Source organism: Malus domestica, chromosome 04 (genome assembly GCF_042453785.1).
Source record: "Malus domestica chromosome 04, GDT2T_hap1".
NCBI classification, from domain to species: Eukaryota; Viridiplantae; Streptophyta; class Magnoliopsida; order Rosales; family Rosaceae; genus Malus; species Malus domestica.
The window spans coordinates 26,526,555-26,553,310 of NC_091664.1; the positions used below are offsets into that span (position 1 = coordinate 26,526,555).

At 38.1% G+C, this 26,756-nt stretch overlaps 3 protein-coding genes and 3 long non-coding RNA genes across 6 annotated transcripts; 4 read left to right on the top strand and 2 right to left on the bottom strand.

The window, feature by feature from the left end:
* The first annotated feature begins 1,465 nt into the window (after nt 1-1,465).
* On the top strand, nt 1,466-2,505 carry LOC103419422 (protein LURP-one-related 5-like). The gene is made up of 2 exons (XM_008357528.3): nt 1,466-1,851; nt 2,046-2,505. Exons 1-2 carry the CDS (start codon nt 1,591-1,593, stop codon nt 2,451-2,453), a joined length of 669 nt encoding a protein of 222 aa, XP_008355750.3. The 5' UTR covers nt 1,466-1,590; the 3' UTR covers nt 2,454-2,505.
* A 2,194-nt stretch (nt 2,506-4,699) lies between these two features.
* Nucleotides 4,700-5,811, top strand: LOC103434040 (protein LURP-one-related 5-like). The gene is made up of 2 exons (XM_017331979.3): nt 4,700-5,102; nt 5,295-5,811. The coding sequence occupies exons 1-2, from the start codon at nt 4,842-4,844 to the stop codon at nt 5,700-5,702; spliced, it is 669 nt and encodes a 222-aa protein (XP_017187468.3). The 5' UTR covers nt 4,700-4,841; the 3' UTR covers nt 5,703-5,811.
* A 535-nt stretch (nt 5,812-6,346) lies between these two features.
* Nucleotides 6,347-10,272, bottom strand: LOC103433801 (ethanolamine-phosphate cytidylyltransferase-like). The gene is made up of 9 exons (XM_008372093.4): nt 9,524-10,272; nt 9,200-9,435; nt 8,886-9,067; nt 8,738-8,809; nt 8,395-8,462; nt 7,622-7,742; nt 7,253-7,318; nt 7,027-7,149; nt 6,347-6,836 (listed from the first exon to the last, which is right to left on the bottom strand). Exons 1-9 carry the CDS (start codon nt 9,868-9,870, stop codon nt 6,765-6,767), a joined length of 1,287 nt encoding a protein of 428 aa, XP_008370315.3. The 5' UTR covers nt 9,871-10,272; the 3' UTR covers nt 6,347-6,764.
* LOC108172525 (uncharacterized) lies at nt 10,177-12,230 on the top strand. Its single transcript, XR_011580175.1, has 2 exons — nt 10,177-10,434; nt 10,560-12,230. It is a non-coding gene; the product is annotated as an uncharacterized lncRNA (long non-coding RNA).
* A 502-nt stretch (nt 12,231-12,732) lies between these two features.
* Nucleotides 12,733-22,940, top strand: LOC139195344 (uncharacterized). The gene is made up of 3 exons (XR_011580183.1): nt 12,733-12,969; nt 21,896-21,959; nt 22,738-22,940. It is a non-coding gene; the product is annotated as an uncharacterized lncRNA (long non-coding RNA).
* On the bottom strand, nt 15,199-21,043 carry LOC139195345 (uncharacterized). The gene is made up of 3 exons (XR_011580184.1): nt 20,903-21,043; nt 15,527-15,751; nt 15,199-15,454 (listed from the first exon to the last, which is right to left on the bottom strand). It is a non-coding gene; the product is annotated as an uncharacterized lncRNA (long non-coding RNA).
* Nucleotides 22,941-26,756: the final 3,816 nt, after the last annotated feature.

The following is a 26,756-nucleotide window of genomic DNA, read 5'->3' on the forward strand; positions in this document are numbered from 1 at the left end:
AAATTAATCCCAATAACATAAAGTAAAAAAAAATTCACGACATATAAACAACCTGTAAATGTATGTAAAGTAGGTAGGCTGGTCCCTGGTGAGGGAGTCCGGATTCTCTCATGATCATCTTTGTGAGGATTCCAAAGATCTGTGAATCTTATCCGTTTATCGTATATCGTGCTATCAGAAATTATTTTAAATATTTTTATTTAAAAATATAAATAAACAATACTTAACAAAAACTGATCGCACGATATACGATAAACAGATACGATTCACGAATTCCTAAAATCCTCACCAAAAGATCCAGAGAGGAACCTGTTGGCTGGTGAGGTAAAAGAGTCTTGTAAATTGTATATCTACATTATCTTCTATATTATTAAGAAAAGAGAGCTTGTCAACTTTTTGTCTCATTTTCTTCAAATTTTGCCCCTCACTTTTAAATATACAATGTTGATATGAGGAGGGCAAAATAGTAATTTTGTACATTTTGACAAAATGACAATCATATCCCCATTTTTCCTATTTTACCATCACTTTTGATACACAATATTTATATAAAGAGAGCAAAATGATAATTATGTAATATTAAGAAAAATATGTCTTTATTAAGAGATCCCATCATCATTGTCTCATACTCTTTTTAAAAAATTTAAAAACTAATCACACTCCTTAATAAAAAACGAAAAAGAAAAATGAAATTGGTCACACTCAAAGTGTGCTTATACCCTAGTACAAATAATTGTAAGTTGTATATATAAAAAATGATGGAAAAGAATAGAAGGAAAACAGGCAGGCTCATAGAATATTGCAGCGTCAAAAAAGGGGACCTACGAAAGAATGCAGTGTTAACCACAACATAAGCTAGACAACAGGGAACTCCCTCTCTTTGTTTCAACGTACATACGTCCTCACATAGTATATACTTATATATATACGAAGCCTTTAAATATAAATTAGTTGTGGGGTTCATACCATATCGAACTTTAACGATTCAAACCGTCTATTTTTCAAGTACACCTCATAGATTATCATTGCAAAATATTAGCCAAATTAGAAATATTTAAGACATCTAATTGGATTTAAAAAAATTAACAAAAACTTTGTTATATAAGAAATAATAAAATTTTATCTTAATAATTAAATAGGCAAATAACTCCGTCTGTGTAAGTTTATCTTACATTGCCGGTCCCAAGCCCGGATAAAGGAGAAGGGGGAGGGCGTCAGGTAGTCGACAGCCGGCACTCCTAGTTTACGTCGAATCCTTATAATTAAATAGGCAAATAATTTCGGATTGAATAGAATTTTTGCAAAAATGATCTATGAATTAAGATTTACAAAATAAACTGTTCGGATCGTTAAAATTCGATGTGAAATGTATACCACACCTAATTCCTATTTAAAAAAAAAAGTGGGAATCCCTTTGCATGAAGGTCTGATATATATCCTACCTCTATATATACACATCTTTGGACATAGTTTTATTCTCAAGTTTCAGACAGCAAAACCAAAGCTAAACCACTTGTCACTACTCATATTCCTCTCTATCATTCTCTCTGTGTTCTCCGAAACCTTTCATTTCTCCCTAGCTAGCTAACCATGTCGAGGATATATCCGGCCGCGTCGTTCAAAGAAAGGGTTCATCATCAGGTGGAAGATGTTCATGTGCCTCCGTCTGTGCTCACTGTGTGGAAGAGATCTAGCATGAGTTTCCAGGGAACTGATGGATTTACAGTGTTTGACGATCGCGGAATTCTAACTTTTCGAGTAGACAATTATTCAAGGAAGAACTGTTGCGTTAGAGGAGGGCTTGTCCTTATGGATGGAGCTGGAAGAGCCTTACTAACCCTCAAACCCCAGGTAATTATTTGTGATCAAATCCTCCTCTTCATTGTAGTATGCATGTTTAGTAACCAATACAAATAATTATAATTCGAACTTATATGAGTTATAACATAAGTGGGTTAAATCAGTTGATCAGAGCGGTGCGCTTGTTTCGCCTCATATCATATGAAACATGAAAGCTTATTCAAATCCATTTTTGTAATGAACAGATGTTGAGCTTGCAAGATCAATGGAATGCATATAGAGGAGAAGAGGGATTTGGAAAGAACCCTAAATCTAGCAGAGTCTTCACCATGAAAAGTGGATCAAATCTTTTTGGCAGCAGAAATAAAAGTGAAGCAGCTGAGGTGTTCATGGGAGGGCCCACAAGCTCAAATAGTGCACCAGATTTCATAGTTGAAGGTTGTTTTAGGAGAAGAAACTGCAAAATCAGAGATTGCAGTGGAGAACTTGTGGCCACTGTGTCTAGAAAACGAGTAAATAATTCAGTCTTGCTTGAAAACGACGTGTTCAGCTTGGAGGTGCAACCTGGATTTGATCTTGAATTAATTATGGGTTTTGTAATTGTTTTGGATCGGATTTGTGGGAAGACATTTACCCCGATTTTGTGTTCTTGATTTACCTTGTGATGTACAGAAATAATCCCATATAAAACAGGATACTGTTTTACCCCATTGAGGGCTGGTTTGGTATTACTGTGCTTTGAAAAAAAACTGCTTCTGCTGTGCTGTGAGAATAAGAAATAAAGCAGCAGAGTGTTTGGTAAATTTTTTCGTAAAAGTGCTTTTGAAAAAAAAAACAGTATTATAGTGTTTGATAAACTTTTATGTAAAACAGATTTGAAAAAAAGCTGGTTTTTCAAAGTTGGGTTTTGCAGCTTTGTGTTTTTGGCTTTTTTTCACCCAAAACTGTGAAAAAAAACTGAAGCTAAATGTTTACCAAACATAAAAAAGCTCTCAGCTTTTTTTTATAGCCATTTTTTTTCAGAATCACCTCAATACCAAACCAGGGCTGAATCTTATACTTTGTAGAGGAGCCATCACTCCAATTTTCTTGTATTTAGTTAAACAAGGAGTTTGCAAATCTAAATTCAGGGCAGTTGATCAGGACAATGTATTAAATTCCAATTTTTGTAAATAACCATAGTTTAGAACATCGCTCGCTTCGTTATGAAGGAATAGAAGAGTTCAATCTTGTTTAATTAAGAATCTCTATACCAACGATGATATATTAATTAATTGGCACTAATGGTATATGTTCTTCCTTTTACTATGTATCCATCTGTCAGTCCAATCTTACTGTTACATGTACATTCCCTTAATCGGAAACATTTCTTATGGATTATTCCCCATGGCAATTAGTTCTTTTTAAAGAGTTTTTATGGCCAATTAATCGGCTAACTACATATTATGAATGGGTGGAGTTATCCATACATCCATCTCTAATTAGTTGTCGGGATCGAATAAATTGAAGAAGATCAAAGAATAAAAATTAATAAAGTATGTGGATGACATCACCCATTACGAATCACGACACACAACATGACAACAAGAAATCCCTTGTTTTCCAACTAAAACCAGACGAAAATATATTCTTGGTTTAGAATAATATTGGTCATGTAGAGTGGCAAATACCAAATAGGATGTTTAGCTTAACTTAATTATATAATATCCCCAATCGAAATATACAAATGGGAATATCTGGTGCAAAGTTTCAGTATGCCGACAAATGGACTCACATGAATGCAGGAAATTTTGACTAATGAGCATCAAATGTACTTACTTAATTGCTGCTCATTGGTTGAATTAAATCACTTCATGGAGTCCATTAATCCTAGCCAGATCGATCGAGGTTTATAGTAATAATCATGACTTGTAAAGCAAATGCGTCAGTTTGGCCATGAAATTTTTTTAAGATCATCATTGATAACACAAGTTACTTGATGTATTATTTTACGTATTATAATAAAAGTGAACAACACAATTAACATAACGTGGACAATGTTCTAGGTATATCAAAAACATTACTCGGCTCCATAACCAAAATGTCATTGATCGAGAGTCCCACTCTGTCTGTGGCATTAGTGCCATTGATGCATTTCTTAGGTTTTCATGAAAACATGACATTGATGATGTTTGCTAATGAACCAAAATGTCATTGATCGAGAGTCCCACTATGTCTGTGGCATTAGTGCCATTGATGCATTTATTAGGTTTTCATGAAAACATGACATTGATGATGCTTGCTAATGAATTCACAAAGCCAAATGATATAAAATGATTACTTGGCCTAACCCTCGACCATGCACTTTATGTGCCCACGAAAAGATCGAACATTCCAACCTGAAAACATTTTATAAGATGTCTATACTTATGAAGATAAGGTGCAGTACACAATTATATTATTCGTCAGATAGTTTGGCATGATAGGTTATTTCACCATCTATTACGATTATACATTTGTATGTAATTTTACTGGACGAAGAATTCAAATTGGTCTTGATAACATAAAGAACCAGATTACGTGACACAAAAACAAATTTACAACGTACAACCAACCTGTTAATATATGTGAAGTAGGTAGGCTGGTCACTGATGCTGTCAAAGAGTTGTAAATTGTATATAAATAATTGTAAGTTGTATATAAAAAATGATGAAAAAGAATAGAAGAAGGAAAACAGCCAGGCTCCATAGTAGATATTGCAGAGTTGAAAAAGTTGGGGACCTACGTAAGAAGTCAGTGTTAACCAGTTAGCTAGCTAGACAACAGAGAACACAAAGCTCTCTCTCTTTGTTTCCACGTACCAACGTCCTTTCACTGTATATACCAATATATATATATATAGGCTACTACCTCTATATATACACACATATCTTTGGACATAGCTTTATTCTCAAGTTTCAGACAGCAAAACCAAAGCTAAATCATTTGTCACTACTCATATTCCTCTCTATCATTCTCTCTGTGTTCTCCGACACCTTTCGATTTTCTCTATCTAGCTAACCATGTCGAGGATACATCCGGCCGCGTCGTTGAAAGAAAGGTTTCATCATCAGGTGGAAGATGTTCATGTGCCTCCGTCTGTGCTCACCGTTTGGAAGAGATCCAGCATGAGTTTCCAGGGAACTGATGGATTTACAGTGTTTGACAATCGCGGAATTCTAACTTTTCGAGTAGACAATTATTCGAGGAAGAACTGTTGCGTTAGAGGAGGACTTGTACTCATGGATGGAGCTGGAAGAGCCTTGCTGACCCTTAAACCCCAGGTAATTATATATGATCAAATCCTCCTCTTCATTGCATTATGCATGTTTAGTAACCAATACGAATAAATATAATTCAAACTTGTACGAGATGACATACGTGAGTTAAATCAGTTGATCCGAATAATACGCTCGTTTCTCTGTATATCATATGATACATGAAAGCTTATCCAAATCCATTTTTGCAATGAACAGATGTTGAGCTTGCAAGACCAATGGAATACATATAGAGGAGAAGATGGATGTGGAAAGAACCCTAAATCCAGCAGAGTGTTCACCATGAAAAGTGGATCAAATCTTTTTGGCAGCAGAAATAAAAGTGCACCAGCTGAGGTGTTCATGGGAGGATCCACGAGCTCGAATAGTGCACCAGATTTCATAGTTGAAGGTTGTTTTGGGAGAAGAAACTGCAAAATTAGAGATTGCAGTGGAGAACTTGTGGCCACTGTGTCCAGAAAACGAGTAAATAATTCAGTCTTGCTTGAAAACGACGTGTTCAGCTTGGTGGTGCAACCTGGATTTGATCTTGAATTAATTATGGGTTTTGTAATTGTTTTGGATCGGATTTGTGGGAAGACATTTACCCCGATCTTGTGTTCTTGATTTACCTTGTGATGTACAAAACTAATCAGGAAAACTAATGAAAAGGGTTTGAAAACTTTGAATTTTAACAATAAGAACAAAATAAAGGGTAAAGTTAATAGTACCATGATTGACTTTTTAATGTAAAAATGTGGTTTTTCTTTAAATTGAACAGTACCGGAAGCTTTTTGTTAAAGTTCCCAAAATAATCACATGTAAAACAGGATACTTTTGTACCCCACTGGATCTCATATTTTGTAGAGGAGCCATCACTCCCATTTTCTTGTTTTTAAGTAAACAAGGAGTATGCAAATCTGAATTAGGCCAGTTGGCCATGATAGTTGGCCGGTCGGTTTGTTCAAACCACAATTTTCGCAAGTTAACAGAGTTCAGATCATCGCTCACTTCGTTAGGAAGAAATAAATAAGTTCAATCTGTTCTTTCCCCTATTGGAACATTAATTTATTTAATTTTTCGGATCAAAATCCTTTTACGCATCATGTAAGCGGCAAGTAAGTGGCAAGTGATATGTACATGCAAGAGAAGATGCGTATACTACCGTCTTGCCCAAGCCGAAACTTTTCGGTGCATTTATCCCCAAGGGCAAAGGATAGCCATTCACATAACTGTTTGTTGATCGACTTATAAAGGATGCACATGGCATGTAATGGAACAGCTGGTTGTTACAGCGCCACACAACATGTTACTAACAATGCCAAACATGTCTATACAGGACAAGTTTTCGACAACGAAAAGAAGTAAACCAAACTCGGAGAGATTACCTCGTAACTTGTTCATGTCTAAAGATGATTCCTTTTGTGGGAAAGATATGGCACAGAAGGAAAATCAAACTAGTTTGGTTGTGGATTGAATCCGAAAATATCGATCTAAACAACAAAAATATTGCTGCATGACAAGAAGACTCGGGAATCGTATGTGATAATAGGATCTGTGAATAACATCATGTGAATGTACCAAAACTCAGCTGTGTCATCTGTGAAGTTAGTACCACTTGGTAAGAGTACCAAAATAACAGGTGCACCCAACGGCTAGCCATGTATTGGCCTCAGAGATCTACGTATATCAGTCACCGGAAACATAAGCCTTGCCTTCATAATACCTTTTCTCACTTGCTGCCTTTTTCTCGTTACGTTTCTGCAGGAAAAGATATAGTGATAAGCCATACGTTTGAAGCATGCTAAAGCAGATTTCAAAACGATACCAACTAAAACAACAGTTAAACATATGAATGCTTTATGTTTATAACGCTGGAAACTTTCATTCTATATATTGTGTCCAAATTTGAACAAGAGTAATGCAAGGACGTTCAGGTATAGGGGGAAACCTGGTATGCTTCGTGATTGGATACAATCCGTCTAATTATCGTGGAAGTGGTGATATCAAGCGAGCTATCCAAAACTTTGAAGATGCCCAAACTGATTGGGACTTGATAAGGATTGCCTTCTTCCTGCAAAATAAAAATGTGTAAATAACCAATGCATCTTGGCGGCTCCAGAATTAAAGCTACAGAAGTAAATACATTAGCGTTAGGACCTCGTTTTGCAATTTACCTTTTCAAAGTTGCTATTCTCTGCTATTGTTCCGTGGACCACTAAGGAGATGTTAAAGGTTGTGAGCTGCAGCAATAAAACATTCCACAAAGAATCTTATAATTATAAATGTGAGCACTGTTATAAACACGTGAAGTTCACAAAAATATGGAAAGTACTCAAACGAGATTACTGGTAGACCCAAATTCTAGTTCAAGTAACATTAAATGTTGGGGGAGAAAAAAAGAAATCATCCCCAACTTCCCGAATAAGAAAATTTTGTGACGAAAAGAAATAACTGTAAGGAAACCAGAAGAATACAGGAGAAGAATGAAGGCTGACTAAAAGCATAATGAAGCAAACTCAGGACCAAATGTAAGACAAGCTCACCATGTCTTTTGAGATTTCCCATGGAGAACCGATTATAACCTCATCCACATAGCGGCAAGCCAAAACACTTAAGCTTCTTTCGTGAAGGTTCATTATTGGGCGATGTGCTCCTCTAGTAGCACTGCAATGCAAATATTAGAAACAGCTATTACTAGTGGATTTTGAAATCTAGTATATAATGCAATAAAAGGATTTGTACTCGGAAGAAGAAAAAAAAAAACCTAATCAGAGTTTGCAATAGTAAATTAACATATATACGAGGTGGGCGTTCATGAACTGAAGTATTAGTGAAATATATAAAGTTTAGGGTTCTATCGCAACCAGGAATTGAAATAATACACATATGGTGAGAGCAAAGTTGCATTTTTATGTGACACCAAAATTCACACAAGGCAGGGAAACGGGTGCAAACCATAAAGGTAGATTAAGTAAATCAAATTTCATGAAAGATAAACTGATGCTCAGCCAAGTTTTCCAAAGTAGTGACAAGCGACAACGTTCTATTCAAAGTAGTATGCTTACTGAAAACCCATTCAATGAGAAAACCTAGAACATTTGGTATAAAGTGACTTATGGAGTCATTTGCTTTTCATGTGAAGAGATAATATACACACACGTGCGTGTGCAGGATGTTCTGCTACAATTGCATCTTTACTATTGGATTTGATTTTTATCATTGTCAAACTCTATATGGTTCTAAAGTAGATTCAAGGATTAAGGGGTTATTGGTTGTAGAAATTAACATGTGAGAGTGAGTAAGATGGAGATGGTACCTGACAGTCTGATCAGTGTGTATTCCAACAAGAAGAAAATCCCCAAGCTCTCGTGCTTTCCTTAAGATCTATATGAAAAGGATGGCCATGTAACCAAAAAGTAAGTTTTTTCTCCCTTACCAGCTTATCAAATCTAAAGCAAATTTTGGAAAACAAGAGAAACAGACAAGAAGACCATAATAGTAGAATGAACAAAAAACAATCCCCCATCTAAGAAAAACAGTGCAGATGTGTAGGTGTGTCTGTGTTGTTTTTTTGTGTGTTCGTGTTTGTATTTGTGTTTGCAATAGTACTGTAAGCCAGTAAAAGATAAATATCATGTGAGTAAACACATCCACATTACCTCCACATGTCCAGCATGGAAAAGATCAAATGCACCATCTATATAAACTATGCGTGCGTCAGACTGAGGCCCCTGCATTCAAGCATAAAGCATTCATTAGCTCTATTTCAAATAACCAGTAGGGAAACAGCTATGGAAACAAAATTACCTTTCCGTTTGAAAACTGAACAATTCTCCGAGATGTCGGTAGGAAATGAGACACACGGGTTCCACTTCCAGATCCACCATCTTCGAACTTCTGACTGTGACCGTGGCTGAATTGTCTTTGCAAGGAAGAGTGATGCTGCTTCTCATTAACAGATCTCTCCCTTACACAGAGAAGCATACGCCCTATACACGGAATTATCAAATACTAAAATTAGACTAACAAATTCAAACTGCCGCAATAAGAGAACTAAACAATCGTAACTCTATACAGAATATCAGTAGTTAATCAGCTCCTCTCCTAGAAATGGAACTAACCAACAATGTCGGTGCTGGAGACGCCTTCTGTCCGTTTGATCTGCTTGTAGCGGTCGGCCTTCTTCGCAAGAGCATAAGCATCAGTCCCATCAGGAAGCACACATGGGTCATCCCCATGAATGATATAGTCTATATTGTATTCATCAAACAGCTTCTTCATGAACTCTTCGGTTATAGCATAAGGTGCATCCGGAATCACCTCGTCAACCCATTTCACAGCATTAACCATAATCATCCTAATTAACAAGGTAATTAGCTAAACCACACATTCACATAACCCATAATTATGAAGCTAATCAGCTGATTAACACAAAAAGTTGGTACCTTTCGTTGAGAGGAGTCACAGGGGGGCCTTTATTGACGATGATTTCGGCGTCGCTGACGACTCCGACCACCAATTGGTCGCCGAGGGCACGCGCCTGACGGAGGGCGTTGCAGTGGCCGTAGTGCATCATGTCGAAGCAGCCGTCCATGTAAACCCGGACGGGTCTGTTCTTCTTCCTCCGCCAAGGAAGTCCCAAAGGAAGCTGAGGTCCGCCGCGTTCTTCTGAGCCCAGAAAAGAAACCCCGGTCCCAACCGCCACCGCCACCACCACCCCGCCGACGAGACACGTGGCTACAAACCTCGCCCAGCTCCGCGCGTTCTCTGAGTTCCCATCTTCCAAACCCATCTCGAAGCTTCTGAATTTTCCAAATCAAATCAAAACGAAAGCGATTGCCTCAGTCATTTGATTAAACCCAACATTTCCTTCGGCGTATCGAATCGAAAAATCGAAGAAAGTCGGCAACTTTTTTATTTGCAATTGTTGGGTTCTGTTCGGGGGTTCCCCCCACTTTTCTCTCTCTCGCTCAATTTTCACTTTTTCATTTTCTGTGCGGCGGGTGATTCTTGGGCTAGGCCTAATGCGCTGTGTTTCTTCGCCGTTGGATCAAACATGGACGGTTTGAGATTTTAGATTGAGGTAAAATTGTTACGCGTACAAACGGGTTAAGTGAAACCCATATTTCGCAGACCCATCGCTTTCTCTCTCATCCATCTTTCACATCTTTGCGCAACCAAATTCTTCATATCTGCAATCCTTGTCGCCCCTTTTCGTTTCCGAGTCGAAGATGATTCGAAGCTGACGAAACCAGTGGTACTGATCGAGGATGCTTTGTTTGCACGTGTATCTCAAAGGTTGCAAATTTTGGATTGAATTGGACTTGTAGTACCTGTGGTTTCTGGTGCACTAACAGTAGGTTTTGGTTTAATGTTGCCAGTTCAGTTCTTTTTGGCTTTGCTTTTTTGTTTCTGTCTTCCAGATTTGTTGTGTTTATGTTGTTGGTGTTCGTTTTTCCTTTGCTTATTACATTGTTGCAGATTCGTGCAGTTGGTGGTGCAAATCCACAGACGAAATTCTGGAAGCAAGACCGTGAATTGCAAAATTTTGCTTCGTTAGGTGCAGTACAATCCTTCTGAGTAGTATAGATTGGAAACCAAGCTTGATGCGTGCCTATCTTGCCATGAGAGGTCCTAATGGTACGTACTATTGCTACGAAGAGTGCCCGCAGCAGAATAAGTCAGTAATCCCCTCAGGAGCAGTACCGCCCTCGGTTGATATCTGTCACTCGATAAGAGAAAAGATCATCAGCAACAACATCAAGTTGGCCATCATCAAAATTCATGAACAGCAATATCGATGATCTACCGGACTCTTTATTGGCTGAAATCTTTTGTCGCCTTCCTTCCTATAAGTCCGTTTCACAATGCAAGTGCGTTTCCAAGCGTTGGTGCACTCTAATTTGAGATCCTCATTTTATTGGCCGTTTTCTATACCTCCAAAGGGATCGTAAGCAAAAGCCAATAACTACTGCAATAAATTCAGAAGGGGAGGAATTCCTTAAAAGAATGTCCCCGTCCTCTAAACCGTTGAATCAGCTTTTCCAAAGACTGGTGAGTTTCCACAGTTTGAAACAAGAGCCAGTTGTGGTAGGTACGTATAATGACTTAGTTCTGTGCTGCGCAAGCAAGTTTAACCAGCGGGATTACTACATCTGCAATCCATACACAATCCAGTGGGTTCCTCTTCTTCCCCCACCACAAGTGTGCGCATTTGTACTAGTGGGATTCATCTGTGATCTTCCCTACTATAACAACAAGGAAGATTATCAGCCAGGAGATATGATCCAGCTTAATGCGGAGTATAGGTGCAGAGTTGTGAGATTAATGGATCCTGATGATGGTGATGACGACTACGACATAGAATATTCCCGCGAATTCAAAGTACAGATCTTCTCTTGTGAGACTGGTGAATGGAGGGAGACAACTGTGATATCTGCGTTCAACTTTAATTTGAAAAAAAATGAGTCCCAGTATAGCCTGTATTGGACGAGTGAGGAGACATTCTTATTCGGTTGGATCCGTTCATGATCTGAGAAGAGTGCTATTGCTAGTTTATCTACTACAACCTGTTATAGACGTTGTTTTAGTCATGAGTGGGACTTTGTTCCAGTGAGGTGCATAGCAGCGTATGATGGGGGTGTGCTGATGTGCGACTATGACCTTTATTCCCGCAATCTGTCTATTTGCGAGGTGAATGAAGAAGAACAAGATGATCAGAGAGTGACGATCCATGGAGGAGCAAAAAGTTTGTTTGTGAAACTTAAGAAGAGGGTCAATTTGGTGGATGAGAAAAAGGTTTTGATAGGTCCACGGACAGATATTGATGCGGTATTTTTCGACCCAAATGACGAGGATACCTTGTATATGATTGTAGATAACCTGGGAAAAAAGATATTATCAGGTGCAACATTCTAACAGGAGAGGTGTCAAAGATGGTAGGAAACAGAAAATTTAATTGCTTCAGATTCTTCCCGTTTGTGCTCCCATGGTGGCCGACTCCAGTCCCTCGACTAGCGCAAGGTGCAATGTCCGAATAGGAGAGGTGTCAGAGATTGCTACAAACAGAAAAGTAAATTGTTTCAGGTTCTTCCCGTTTGTAATCTTATGTTTCCTTCATAAATATAAATCTCCTCAGTTTGCTTCATAAAATCCATATACGTACATATTCATTAAGCAATAACAAAAGGAATACCAAATGTATAAACCACTACTAGTGCAAGTGTGTCCACAGACATTTTTTACAAATAGGTGTCTGAACTAAGCTTACTTAATATTAATCTCTTGAACATGCTTATTCTATATGGAATATACAACATTGTATAATTTTCAGATCAAACACCTTGTATATATTAATAACAATATAGAAGCATAAGGAAAGTAAATCAAATCAAGAAGACAATAGTGTATTAAATACGAATACCCATATGATAAACGAGAATGCTTTGAATGATATGATTATTCTTGTTAAACCCCACCCCCATATTTTCATCCTATTTCTATTTTTCCCCTAGAACATATTTGTTATCTATCAATTTAGTCCCTTATTCTCTTTTAATCCTAACCCTTGATCTAGAAAGGCTATTGATCTTAAACTGCCATGTGGCAGCTCTCAGATCCCTCTTTCCTTTCATCTCTGCCCGAAACACATCTCAGAATCTCAGTGCTCTCTTTCTTCGGTTTCTTCTCTCTCTTTCTCACACTCTCTAAGCTCCGAGAGCTTCTCTCTAGCTTTCACCTCACTTCCCTCACAAATCAAACCCCAAAACCATATATTTGGAATCCTTGAGACCTAACGAACTCAATGGTACCCTTGCATGTGCCATCAGAGCACCGTGGGTTTTTCTGCCATTGAAGCCGAGAGCTTCAAAGCTCTAAAACTCGAACCCAGGTAAGAATTGTGTTCCTTCTTCAATTTTCTGGGTTATGCATGTTGTTTTTATGACAAAACTCAAGGGTTTTGATCTCAGTTTTTCTCTGTGTCCATAATCTAGCTCCGACGACGAACTCCGACGAGTTCGAGGTCCATTTTTCCCAAAACCTGCTGCAGTGCGTCTAGGTGAGTTCTTATGTATATTTGTGAAGTTTTAGAACCCTTTATTCAAGCCCTAACCCTTGCCATCCTTTGTGCATGCATGTCCGGTTCCGACGACGAACTCCGGCGAGTTCGTGAGTGTGTTTGTGTAGTGTGGGTGTACTGTGTGTGTATGTGTATGTGCAAGTGTGTGTGTGTGTGTGTGAACCGCGAGTGTGTGTGTGTAAGTATGCGTGATGTGTGTGTGTGTTTATATATATATATATGCATACTGTGCGTGTGTGTGTTTATATATGTATGTAATATATATATATATATATATATGCATGCTGTGTGTGTGTTTATATATGTATATATTGTAAGCATAAACACAACACCAGGATCATGCAAAGCAAGTTACCGTGATCAAAACACAAAACCATAAACCATAAAGCAATGCACAGAGATAAAACATACCTGCAGAAGAGTTCGAAGCTGCTGCCATGTCTGATTTCTGCAGCAAAGTCGTGGTGCACCTTCTCCTCTCTTCAGTGAACGAGACTCTCAACTAATAATAGGTCTTAGTCTTTTATTGAGTACACACTGCGAGAGCAGAGGCAACCATATATATACTATACAATCTTAGCCAAATTCTATAAGGATTCCCCTATTAAAATCCATATGAATACGAATTCACCTCAAATAGCAGTCCAGTTACAACATGGATTTACAAATCCATTCCCAACAAGACTTCCTACTCAATCTCTAATCCTACAACCAAGTTTACCAATTCATACTCATGCTCATATTCTAACATTCTCCCACTTGAGCAAGTATGAACCAAGAAAACTAGTTCGATTAAGACTATAATAGGGTGATCACCACGCCCTTTTGAGCTACATCATAATCAGTCTAAAGCCCTCAGATTGCTTATGTTAAATCTGCACTTATAACATTATGATCAAATTGACATCAGTGGACCTAAATATCCACTCCCACTATTCCTTAACTTAATTCGAAACAATTAAGTCCAACAGATAGTAAAATTATCAACTAGTAATTCATTCCAATATAAAGAATTACCAATATATGAATTCAACCAACTGCTCAAGTCAAATCACAAAGATTCTCAAGCATCAATCTAAATCCAAAACACATATATGTCCTTATAACTTGACAAGGATTTCCTATTACAATCCTTATAGAAAACAACTTATGTTTTCCAAGCCATATCAGTTCAAATATTTTTTTTTTTTTTAACAGAATCCTTCACAAACAAGGATTTGTTCACAACTTCTCATAAGGCTTTCTTATTCTAATTGGACTTAACCATTCACCATCAAAAACACCCAATCTCATGTTCATATTATTACATTTTCTCCCACTTTAACATGAGATCAGTTTCAGATATGAACTTCTCCAATTTATAAGAAGTGACTGCAGAGCCTCACCTGAGAATCCATCGTTATGACCATCATTCTATTACACTCCAAAACATGGAAACAGAGAATCATAAACCACAACCAAAATGCAGTATTGATTCTAAGTTCACACATATCCAGACTGCAAATATGACTCATAACATAAACTGATATTAAACAGTCAATCACATAATATGCTCCCACTTTTCAAAAAGACCAAAACATAAATCGATCTTATAGGAAAGCAACATAACCTTGACTTAAAATGATTGACTTAAAATGATTTACTAATCATAATCTTAAAACAGCCAAACTGTTTCCAAAGCATCAAACAAAACTTCCTCTACAATAAGACCACCATCCAAAACTGCAAAACTTTAAAATTTTAAAGTAACGAGCCTTGGGAAAAGACTGTTATTGAAACATCATATCAGGAATTTAAAATTATACAAGATGTAAGCTTTATGTTTCATGTCTCTGATCTGATTTTCAAGAATTACATACCATTTATTAGATGAGTACCAATACTCAGTAGCGGAAACATATATATATCAAACCAATCAATTACAAAAATTGAATCTCTGAATGCAATAAACCTAGCTAACAATTATACTAATTAATAATTAAACTAGCTAAACATAAACTTAACTTTAGAGAAGAACAAAACTGCCACACCAGCTCTTCGAACTTCACAGTAGCAACACTTCTCAAACTTTATTTTGCAATTGTCCTTAATGCAGCAATTGCTCTTTGTAAAACAAAATAACAAACTACTCCCACTGATCAAAAGACTCTTCACAGACATTAACTACCTCTTTGCCATTAGCTCTCAGATAATCCTTAAACAATTCACAATCCTTTCTTAGATGACCTCGAGTTTTGCAGAAAAAAACACTTAAGCTTGGCAACATTTTTAACTTTTGGTTTAAGATTGTTAGACCCTTTAGAAATATCAAATATTTTAGTAGAAGTACCAGTCTTATCAGAAGGTTTGGAGTACTTGAAATTCTTACCTGAATTATTTCCAGCATTGTTGAATTTCTTCCCCTTTCCTACTTGCACAAAATTCACAGTCTCAACATCCTTGCCTCTTTCTTGCTTTTGCCGAGTCTCCTCTTGAACACATTGTGCGATGAGCTCATCTATATCCCAACTCTTGTCTTGTGTATTATAAGACACCTTCAGCTGCAGAAGTGGTATATAAGCTAAGTTCAAAGTCTTGAGAGACATGGCGGATGCTGCAGAAGAAATCACAAATATGAACCAGTTAGGTTCCTGATTTCCTTTTCGCAGTTTAGCACATCACAACTACAACAACAACAACAACAACAAAGCCTTTTCCCATTAAGTGGGGTCGGCTATATGAATCCTAGAACGCCATTGCGCTCGGTTTTATGTCATGTCCTCCGTTAGATCCAAGTACTCAAGTCTTTTCTTAGGGTCTCTTCCAAAGTTTTCCTAGGTCTTCCTCTACCCCTTCGGCCCTGAACCTCTGTCCCGTAGTCACATTTTCGAACCGAAGCGTCAGTAGGCCTTCTTTGCACATGTCCAAACCACCGGAACCGATTTTCTCTCATATTTCCTTCAATTTTGGCTACTTCTACTTTACCTCGGATATCCTCATTCCCAATCTTATCCTTTCTCGTGTGCCCATACATCCCACGAAGCATCCTCATCTCTGCTACAACCATTTTGTGTACGTGTTGATGCTTCATCGCCCAACATTATGTGCCATACAACATCGCTGGCCTTGTTGCCGTCCTATAAAATTTTCCCTTGAGCTTCAGTGGCCTACGACGGTCACACAACACGCCGGATGCACTCTTACACTTCATCCATCCAGCTTGTATTCTATGGTTGAGATCTCCATCTAATTCTCCGTTCTCTTGCAAGATAGATCCTAGGTAGCGAAAACGGTCACTTTTTGTGATCTTCGCTAGATTGCTCCGGTCATTAGTGTGGATAAGTATATAAATGGATAGAGATAGGAAAGCAAACACAAGATGTACGTGGTTCACCCAGATTGGCTACGTCCACGGAATAGAGGAGTTCTCATTAATTGTGAAGGGTTTACACAAGTACATAGGTTCAAGCTCTCCTTTAGTGAATACAAGTGAATGATTTAGTACAAATGACATTAGGAAATATTGTGGGAGAATGATCTCGTAACCACGAAACTTCTAAATACCGGAGTGTGGTATCGTCTTGACTTGCCTTATCTGTCTCATAGGTAGATGTGGCATCTTCTCTGGAAGTACTCTTCCTCCATCCAGGGGTGGTATCTGTAACTGGTGGAGATGCACAAGGTAATGTATCAATTTCACTTGAAGCTTACTTGTAGTTTCAGGCTTGGTCAAGCGCGATACAAACCATGTAGTAGGAGTCCCCCAAGTCGCCGGGCTAGGGGATTTGCTGAAAAAGGTGACAGACAAGGTAAGCAATCAGAGCTCCGGCTGATTGTTCATATTCTCCCTATCTTGCAGGCAGCATGAAGGATAAAGAGAAGAAAAATGAGAAGAGATTATATGGGATACTTTTGCTTTTAAAGAAGTAACTTTCCACAGGCTTATTCTTGAACCGGGTTGGAGGGTTTTCTGGTTTCCTCCAGAGTATAAGGCCGACTGAAGAATTTGAGGGTCAAAACAAGTCCATCAAATCTAGAGTACGTTCGACCCTGCTGATATGAGATACTTTTGCTTTTGACAGAGTAGTGGATATATCGGCACGTGTGCTGTTACGCTTGTCTCCATATGCTTCCTTGTATCCTTCTCACTTGCCCTATCTGTTCCTCAGGCAGATGCGGTATCTTCCCTGGAAGCATAAGATTTTGAAGATGAGTACTCGAGAGCAATGCCAGGTAAGTAATCAGGTAAGGGGTTCCAGGCAGTCAGTTCCTGGCTGGAAGCTTGATTCCAAGTGCTGACTGATTGCTCTCTTTCTCCTTGTCTTACAGGTAAGAACAAGGCCAAAGGAAAAGATAGGGAAAAAGCATGATATGGGATACTCTTGCTTTTAACCCTGATGATATGAGATATTCTTGCTCTAGTATAGCTTGTTTACAGAGGTATTATCGGGGGGAAAGAAAGCTGAATATTTCGAAAGGCTTCGTTGGGAGTGTCCTCTCAGATAAGAGAAAGGGTTGAGCATTTTTGCAGGTCTGCCTGTCCGTTAGGGATGGAGGTCGACATATATAGGAGTCTCCATAACATCAAGTAATAATGATATTCCTTTACCCTGCTTGGTCATAGCACAGTAGTGGGAGCTGCCAGCTTCACATGTTTTAACTCTGTCAGAGCACTTTGAAAAAGTGGTCTGTGGTATCTGGAAAGCTGATGTTGCGTGTGAAGATTACAGACAAGCTTTATCCAAGGAGATCCAGCTCTTGAAGTTGGGAAAGTGGTGCCTCTTCGGTTTTCGAACAAGCAATCCTGTCGGGGATCTGGCTCTCGAGATTCGGAGAACGATGCCTCTTCGATTTTTGAGAAAGCAATCCTGCTGGGGGTCTGGCTCTCGAGATTCAGAAAGCAGTGTCTCTTCAATTTTTGAGAAAGTAATCATGTTGGGAGTCTGGCTCTCGAGATTCGGAGGGCGGTGCCTCTTCGATTTTGGAGCAAGCAATCTTGTTGGGAGTGTTTTCTCGAATGTAAGTAAAGGTTGGGCATGTTTGCTGGTCTACCTTGCCACGAAGCACAGAGGTTGACACACAGGGACTTTCCAATTATCCAGCAGTGGTACTGTTCCTTTACCCTCTCTTCGATTTTTGAGAAACTAATCATGTTGGGAGTCTGGCTCTCGAGATTCGGAGGGCGGTGCCTCTTCGATTTTGGAGCAAGCAATCTTGTTGGGAGTGCTTTCTCGAATGTGAGTAAAGGTTGGGCATGTTTGCTAGTCTACCTTGCCACGAAGCACAAAGGTTGACACACCGGGACTTTCCAATTATCCAGCAGTGGTACTGTTCCTTTACCCTCTCTTCGATTTTTGAGAAACTAATCATGTTGGGAGTCTGGCTCTTGAGATTCGGAGGGCGGTGCCTCTTTGATTTTGGAGCAAGCAATCTTGTTGGGAGTGTTTTCTCGAATGTGAGTAAAGGTTGGGCATGTTTGCTAATCTACCTTGCCACGAAGCACAAAGGTTGACACACAGGGACTTTCCAATTATCCAGCAGTGGTACTGTTCCTTTACCCTCTCTTTGATTTTTGAGTAAGTAATCATGTTGGGAGTCTGGCTCTCAAGATTCGGAGGGCGGTGCCTCTTCGATTTTGGAGCAAGCAATCCTGTTGGGAGTGTTTTCTCGAATGTGAGTAAAGGTTGGGCATGTTTGCTAGTCTACCTTGCCACGAAGCACAAAGGTTGACACACCGGGACTTTCCAATTATCCAGCAGTGGTACTGTTCCTTTACCCTTGTGGGTAATAATATGGTAGCTAGACCTTCAAAATTTATGTGTCTAAACTTTGTTAGTGTTGTTTCTTTGCAATTCTTTTACCCTTCTTGGTCAGAGCAATGTAGCGGGAGCTGCAAGCATCACGTGTCTCAACTTTGTCAGAGAACTTTGGCAAAGTTATCTGTGGTACCCATGAGTTACTGTTGCGTGTGGGAAGTGGGTGATTGAACAGTACGATTCATGTGCTTTCTACTTCGTCAGAAATCTTCGACAGAATACCCATAATTTCCGCAAAGCTGAGTGTGCGTGTGACAGGTGCTGACAAGGCTGGAAAGGTAGGTGCCTCTTCGATTTCTGAGATCGGCCCTCGTGGTCTCTGAGCAGCCCAGCTTTTGAGAAAGCAAGCCTCTTCGATTTCTGAGATCGACCTTCGTGGTCTTTGAGCAGCCCAGCTTTTGAGAAAGCAAACGCCTCTTCGATTTCTGAGATCGACCCTTGTGGTCTCTAAGCAGCCCAGCTTTTGAGAAAGCAAGCCTCTTCGATTTCTGAGATCGACCTTCGTGGTCTTTGAGCAGCCCAACTTTTGAGAAAGCAAACGCCTCTTCGATTTCTAAGATCGACCCTCGTGGTCTCTGAGCAGCCCAGCTTTTGAGAAAGCAAACGCCTCTTCGATTTCTGAGCAGGCGCCTCTTCGATTTCTGAAGCTTCGTCGAGTGCAGATTTTTATAGGGGCTGACATTAAGTTCCAAAGCACACTTGAATATCCACCAGTAGAAGCTCCATTCTTGCACTTCTAAGATCTTGATTTGTCCGACCTCTTCTCTCTTCAACACCTTTGAAAATGTCTGGCCCCTCCGACCATCGTTTTGACTTGAACCTTGTTGAAGAGGCAGCCCCGCCTTCTCCAGATAACATATGGCGCCCATCATTCGTCTCCCCTACTGGTCCTCTTACCGTTGGGGATTCCGTGATGAAGAATGATATGACCGCTGCGGTAGTGGCCAGGAACCTTCTCACTCCCAAAGATAACAGACTACTTTCCAAACGGTCTGATGAGTTGGCTGTTAAGGATTTTCTGGCTCTCAGTGTTCAGTGTGCAGGTTCTGTGTCTAATATGGCCCAACACCTATTTGCTCGAACCCGCCAAGTTGAATCATTGGCGGCTGAAGTGATGAGTCTCAAACAGGAGATTAGAGGGCTCAAGCATGAGAATAAACAGTTGCACCGGCTCGCACATGACTATGCTACAAACATGAAGAGGAAGCTTGACCAGATGAAGGAATCTGATGGTCAGGTTTTACTTGATCATCAGAGATTTGTGGGTTTGTTCCAAAGGCATTTATTGCCTTCATCTTCTGGGGCTGTACCGCGTAATGAAGCTCCAAATGATCAACCTCTGATGCCTCATTCTTCTAGGGTTTTATCCAGTACTGAGGCTCCGAATGATCCCCCTCCGGTGCCTTCTCTTTCTGGGGCTCTACCGACTGCTGAGACTTCTCCTAAGCCACCTTTGTGAAGGCTCCCTCTTGTTTGTTTATTTTGACTCAAGTATATGTACATATTTGTAACTTATCGGGGATATCAATAAATAAACTTTCCTTCATGTCAACGTATTGTGTTAAATAAATCATACATATAGACTTAACAACATATAGTTGATAAGCATACATAGAAAAATTGACTTATCAAAACTTAGCAAAAACCATGACAAGATATGCAACAACAGACAGTCAAGAGATGTCTCATGCATGATAACCATCATTCATGGTTTAACAGAAAACATAAAGGTGCATTAGTAATCTGCAGATTTCAAAATAATTGCGGATAACACATGATCGAACACCCAAAGTCTAAAATTTATGCAAAACAGTTTCAATTCAATTGAATCCATATAGATTTTGTTATCATAATCTTATCCTTTAAGATCTAATATAAACCCTGGACTCAATCTTGCAGAACAACAGTTAAGAATGCAAGAATAAAACTTTGCAATTTGTCAAACATACCTTGCACAGATCCAATTTTTGAAACAGCGCAGCGGAATAACCATTCAAATTGATCATATCAGTTGCAAGATTGATGAAATTATAACCCAGAAGCATGTATTGTTGGTTAATGTTCTTAATCGAAAAGACCCAATCGGAAAGAAAACCCCTTCCCTTGGATTTGCAGAAAATCCAACCGTAACATCCTTTGAAATTCAAAAGGTTATATTTTTCAAACATGTTTTGTCGTTATTCGCAAGGCATTAACTAGAACCTGTGTTCGATTTCCCAACGCGGCAACGAAGATATATTTTCCTCTATTATTTATGGTTTTGGAACCTATTGGTTTTAATCACAGAACTTATAATTTATGAACCCAAGGCTCTGATACCACATGTAAGCATAAACACAACACCAGGATCATGCAAAGCAAGTTACCGTGATCAAAACACAAAACCATAAACCATAAAGCAATGCACAGAGATAAAACATACCTGCAGAAGAGTTCGAAGCTGCTGCCATGTCTGATTTCTGTAGCAAAGTCGTGGTGCACCTTCTCCTCTCTTCAGTGAACGAGACTCTCAACTAATAATAGGTCTTAGTCTTTTATTGAGTACACACTGCGAGAGCAGAGGCAACCATATATATACTATACAATCTTAGCCAAATTCTATAAAGATTCCCCTATTAAAATCCATATAGAATACGAATTCACCCCAAATAGCAGTCCAGTTACAACATGGATTTACAAATCCATTCCCAACAAGACTTCCTACTCAATCTCTAATCCTACAACTAAGTTTACCAATTCATACTCATGCTCATATTCTAACATATATATATATATATGCATGCCGTGTGTGTGTGTGAAGGTGTGCAGTGTGTGTAAGTATGGGTTTAGGCTTAAGCCCAAACTCCCTCTTGTTCCTAACCTACCCAAACCCAAAACCCATTTCCATTTCCTAAGATTCTATCTTTTGGGTAGTTTATTAAATTGTACATTTTCGTGCTTAGGTGAAGTTGCTAGTGGAGACTTCCTTAATCATTTTCCGCACAATTCTGCTGCTTCGGAGTATCTGTGAGTGGACCACCTTCAAAAATTGCATGTTTTATTTATAGAATTGCATATATAAATAGCATGTCTTACAGATTGATTGATTTGAGGAATACTTTACAGGAAGCATGATAATTTGATGATGATTGATTATATATATATTTTTTGAACTATTTTCATTATATTGTAATTTCTATAGAACCCTCATTCTGGTAGACTATCTGATCGATGACGATAGGATGCTAAGAATGAGTTTCAAATGATTTTCGAACACCTCTTCGTAGTATAGAGGATCGATGAATTTATGCTACGAAGTTGTATTTTAGAAAACTGTTTTGTGCGTACCTAGTGAACACTATGCCGCCTGGGGCGAGGATTTGGTGTTGGCATTGAGGCCGGGAGAAATAATCCCTAGTGAAAGGTTGAGGGACACGGAGACAGGCATTGGGCCGGAAGGGAGATATCTCTGGCTACGGGCACAGAGACTGAGGTGCAGGCATTGGGCCGGGAGTATTATTATTCAGTGCACTCATTAGCAGCACAACTTGTGTTATGCTTCATGACATGATTTCTGATATGATTTATGATATGATTTCTGAGATTGATTTGCAGAATGAGATTGAGTTGCAGATACATATATGAATTGTTTTTATGGCATGCTAGAGGTTTTGAGAAACCTATCACTTATTATTTAGTAGTTTTCATCATATTAACTGTGGGGGTTAGTATGTTCATAAATGTTTTCGTATTATGTATGTATATAAACTTGGTCCACTCACCCTTGTTTTGCGCCCCCATTCAGGACTTAGGATGAAGGCACATAATCCCGGCATCAAGATACTTCCGCAGCGGCATCTTCAAGTCCTCTCGGGGTAGGACCCACTCCTTTGTTCATTCAATCTTATCTTAATTCTTGTTAGTGACTAGGTTTAGTTGTATGCTCTGAAAACGTTCCTAAATTGTTAATTCATTCTTTTTAAATTCATAACCCGTATTTATTTCTTATTCTTAGCTTTTGTATCAATTAATGGCTTTCGTCACCCTCGGGTGTCGGCCAACACGTGTCTATCCTGGTATTCAGGGAATATCAGGGTCGGGGCGTGTCAATTCTTCTCAGAAAGAGGCATAATATACAATCTTAATCCTAACCAAATAGGTATGAATAATTACATGAGATTACAAAGAGATTTCACCCAAATTACACGGGATCCATCCTAAACTAAGAAATCCTAAATTATAGGAAACTATCCAAGTCAGCACTCCCCCCACAAGGTGGTGCATATATGTTACACATGCCCAACTTGTATAGAAACTTAGAGAACTTTTAACTAGGAATTGCTTTGGTGAGAATGTCAGCTATTTGATCTTCCGTTCTAATTGGAGGCATTTCAATAATTTTACCTTCTAGCTTTTCTTTAATAAAGAACGTATCAACCTCTACATGCTAAGTTCTATCATATTCCACTGGGATTATGAGCAATATCGCAAGCAACCTTATTTCACAAAAACAACTTCATCGGTTGACTATGTTTGATACTCGGCCAAGTTTTCCAAAGTAATGACAAGTGACAAGGTTCTATTGCAGCTAGTATGCTACTGAAAACCCATTCAATGAGAAAAGCTAGAACAATTGGTATGTATAAAGCGACTCATGGATTCATTTGTTTTTTATAGTGCAGATTAGTATCAATCCGTGGGATAAGTTCCTCTTTAAGGAAGGAACTTCATTTGAATTCGATGCATCATCCAATTGATATATATAGGGCCAAGAACTTGTGTCAAACAGATGAGAAATGGCGAATCAGTTTTATGTTCGATGGATTTAGAGAACTACCAAACGGTTAGACACATACATGTTTGCAAAATTTGGAAGATTTAAGTCTTCAAGCAGTTCCTTATTTGAGGTACTGGAAGATTAAGTCTTCAAATTATCTTGCAAAATAAGAGACAATGTCATAGAAAGTGTACATACACTTGCATGCCGGCCTAAAGACGTGCATTCAAAATTTGTCATGGAAAACAATGAGTTTGTTATATCATGGTTGCTCATGGGAAGAAAGATTTTGTGCTTATCTTAGAAGATGAGTGCATTTTTGCTTACCACCATTTAGTGTGGTGTATACTCACCATCCTATTTATCATCGTTAGATATGTTTGAATTTTGAGATTTGTGCTAATCCACTACACGAATCTCGAAAGCCAAACTCATTCAACTGTAATAAATAGGATGGTGAGTATACACCACACTAAATGGTGGTGAACAAAAATACTCCCCTTAAAAGACTAGTGAGGCTTTAAGGACTAAGAAGATAGAATAGCTTCATATGTTTATACTAATCTCATGCATTTCAGCAATCACAATTATGAGAGAATTGTGAGGGCGACTTAAATGTCATTAAGATATAATGGTATTTACTTAACAAGAAGTATTTGCTACCTAAACATGACAATATGTAATTTTAAGGTATGGAAAGCTTTAGAGATCTTTCTTTAAACACCTTAAATGTGGCAAGTCTACTTCTTAGCAAATTATTGTGTAAGTCCTAACATATGTTTAGAGGACTTGACATTGTAAAACAACAACTCTCCATTGAAATTTTTTTCATGCATGATGGAATAGTCAACCTAAGCCATAACAATTATAAGGATTTGACTAGAGAGTAAGTTGATCATCGAGGAGAATGAGCTAAAGCCAACATAACTAATGAATCAGTTGAGCGGAAACCTAACTTAGTTGATTGGAGATCTCATGGTCTAAGTTTAGTAGGCAAACTGGTTGGCATGTTTTAAGGAAGTTAACATACTATATACCTCATTCTTGTGGTGGGAAAAGTGTGTTGTTCTACAAAAGTTATAGGTGTATATTTATACTTAATGACACTGGTACCTTAAAAATAAGAGGAATAAAGCAAATTGCTCTTAATCAGTGGTCACCTATGCGAGAGTAGAAGTGGGTCACTTCTATGAGTATGAGATGACTAAATTATAAATTCTCTGAAGCTCTCATGAATATGAGATTTGTTCATGATTAAAATGAACACAACTGTATGAACCGTTATATATTAGGATTAGTGATTTGTATTGCTTATTGTTTTGGTTTACTGCTACGGTGAGCAGTTCAAGATTTTTCACATCCATTGCGTCGCCAAGGAAATTCAATAAGTAATCACTAGGGTAGGTTCAAGTCCAAATGGCACATCTCCCCAATGCATTTCTTGTCTGCTTGTACTCTCAAAATCTTTTAATTTTTCATTCATGTGAGAAATTGTCAGTATAAATATTGAAATATATAATTTTAATAATTAAATGAAAAATAATGTTAATCGTTCTCGTTTGGATGTACTTTTAAAATGGCTAAAAGCGTTTTTAGAGAAAATGTTTTTTGGTTCCAAAAGCACTTTAAGTGCTTTCTGCAAGAAACACCAGTTATGTGCTTCTTCGAGGAAACACTTTAAGTGTTTTTCCAGAATTTACTTGCATTTTTACTAAGGATTGGTTCCAAAGACATTTTCACCAAAAACACTTACAGTCATTTCAAAGCACATCCAAACAAACACATATCATTTATATTTAATTGGTGCCATCCCTTGCTAAAACGTGTTAGATGGTTTAAGACCAATAGACACATAATTTATCAAAGGGTTCCTTGAGTTTTATATAAACTCAAGCACTTCATTAGACCTACTTCAACCATTGGAGTAAAACTCAAGTTTTAGATTCTAAATTTATCCCAACTTGCTCCAACCGATTTGGAGATTCTACAGTTTCAAGTTCGGAGAAAATAAAAGGGTCTAGTATTGGGATGGCACTCCAAACACGATTTGCCCCGTTTCCATCCCTAATTTGAAACTTACAAAATCTAAAGTGATTGATGATGGGTCGATATTAATTTATAGTTTTGCTAATTGCTTAAAACTTATTTGTTATTTGAGATAATATTTTGGTTGTGGGATATGTAAATTAGGCGTTTAGTCAGTCAAGATGTCTCGTTTTCAAAAAATAAAGTTTCTTCCATGAAGTTGAACAGAACGCGGTAAACTTTATCAAATAATAATAATAATAATAATAATAATAATAAGTTTTTTAAAAAAGAAGTCTTTTTTAGACTGAATCCCTACTCATTTGGTCGGTCAAATGGGTGTTTTTTGTACAGTCCAAATTCTGGTTTGATTAGGAATTTTTCTTTTAAAAATCTATTTGGTTTTTTTGACTTGTTGGAGGACCTAATTTGGGCAGGATTTAATTTCTTTTATACATACATATATATATATATATATATATTCGAGTGTGTTTGCAAAGGTTCTTTTTTTTTTTTCAGGCGACATGGAATTGGAGAACTCGTGAATATAAGGTATTTATATTAACATTGATTTTAATGATATGAGTAAGTAATTCTCATGATACTAGAATGAAAATGTCGTTTTTTTTAACATATACATATAGACAGTTATTATGCATGCATACTTTGAATTATTAATTATTGTTTTAAAATTACTTATATGTATGTTTGTGTTCAAAATTCATGTTTGGTCAAAGAATGAGAGAGATGTGTAATTATGAAGTGTGTTATTCCACCCCCATTGTGCCTTTATTTATAGTAGTAGGATAGGTAAAATCCTTACCTTTCTAGGATTACAACTCTTAATAGGTAATCAACTCCTAATAGGAACATAAAAGATATTTCTAGATATACTAGGATTTACATAATCACATTACTATTCTAATAGGACTGCAACACTCCCTCTTGAGTGTGTAAATACTCAAGTAAATGGTGCATTAGGTCTTCAGCGATGAAGTCGTCGGCACAATAAGCGAATGCGA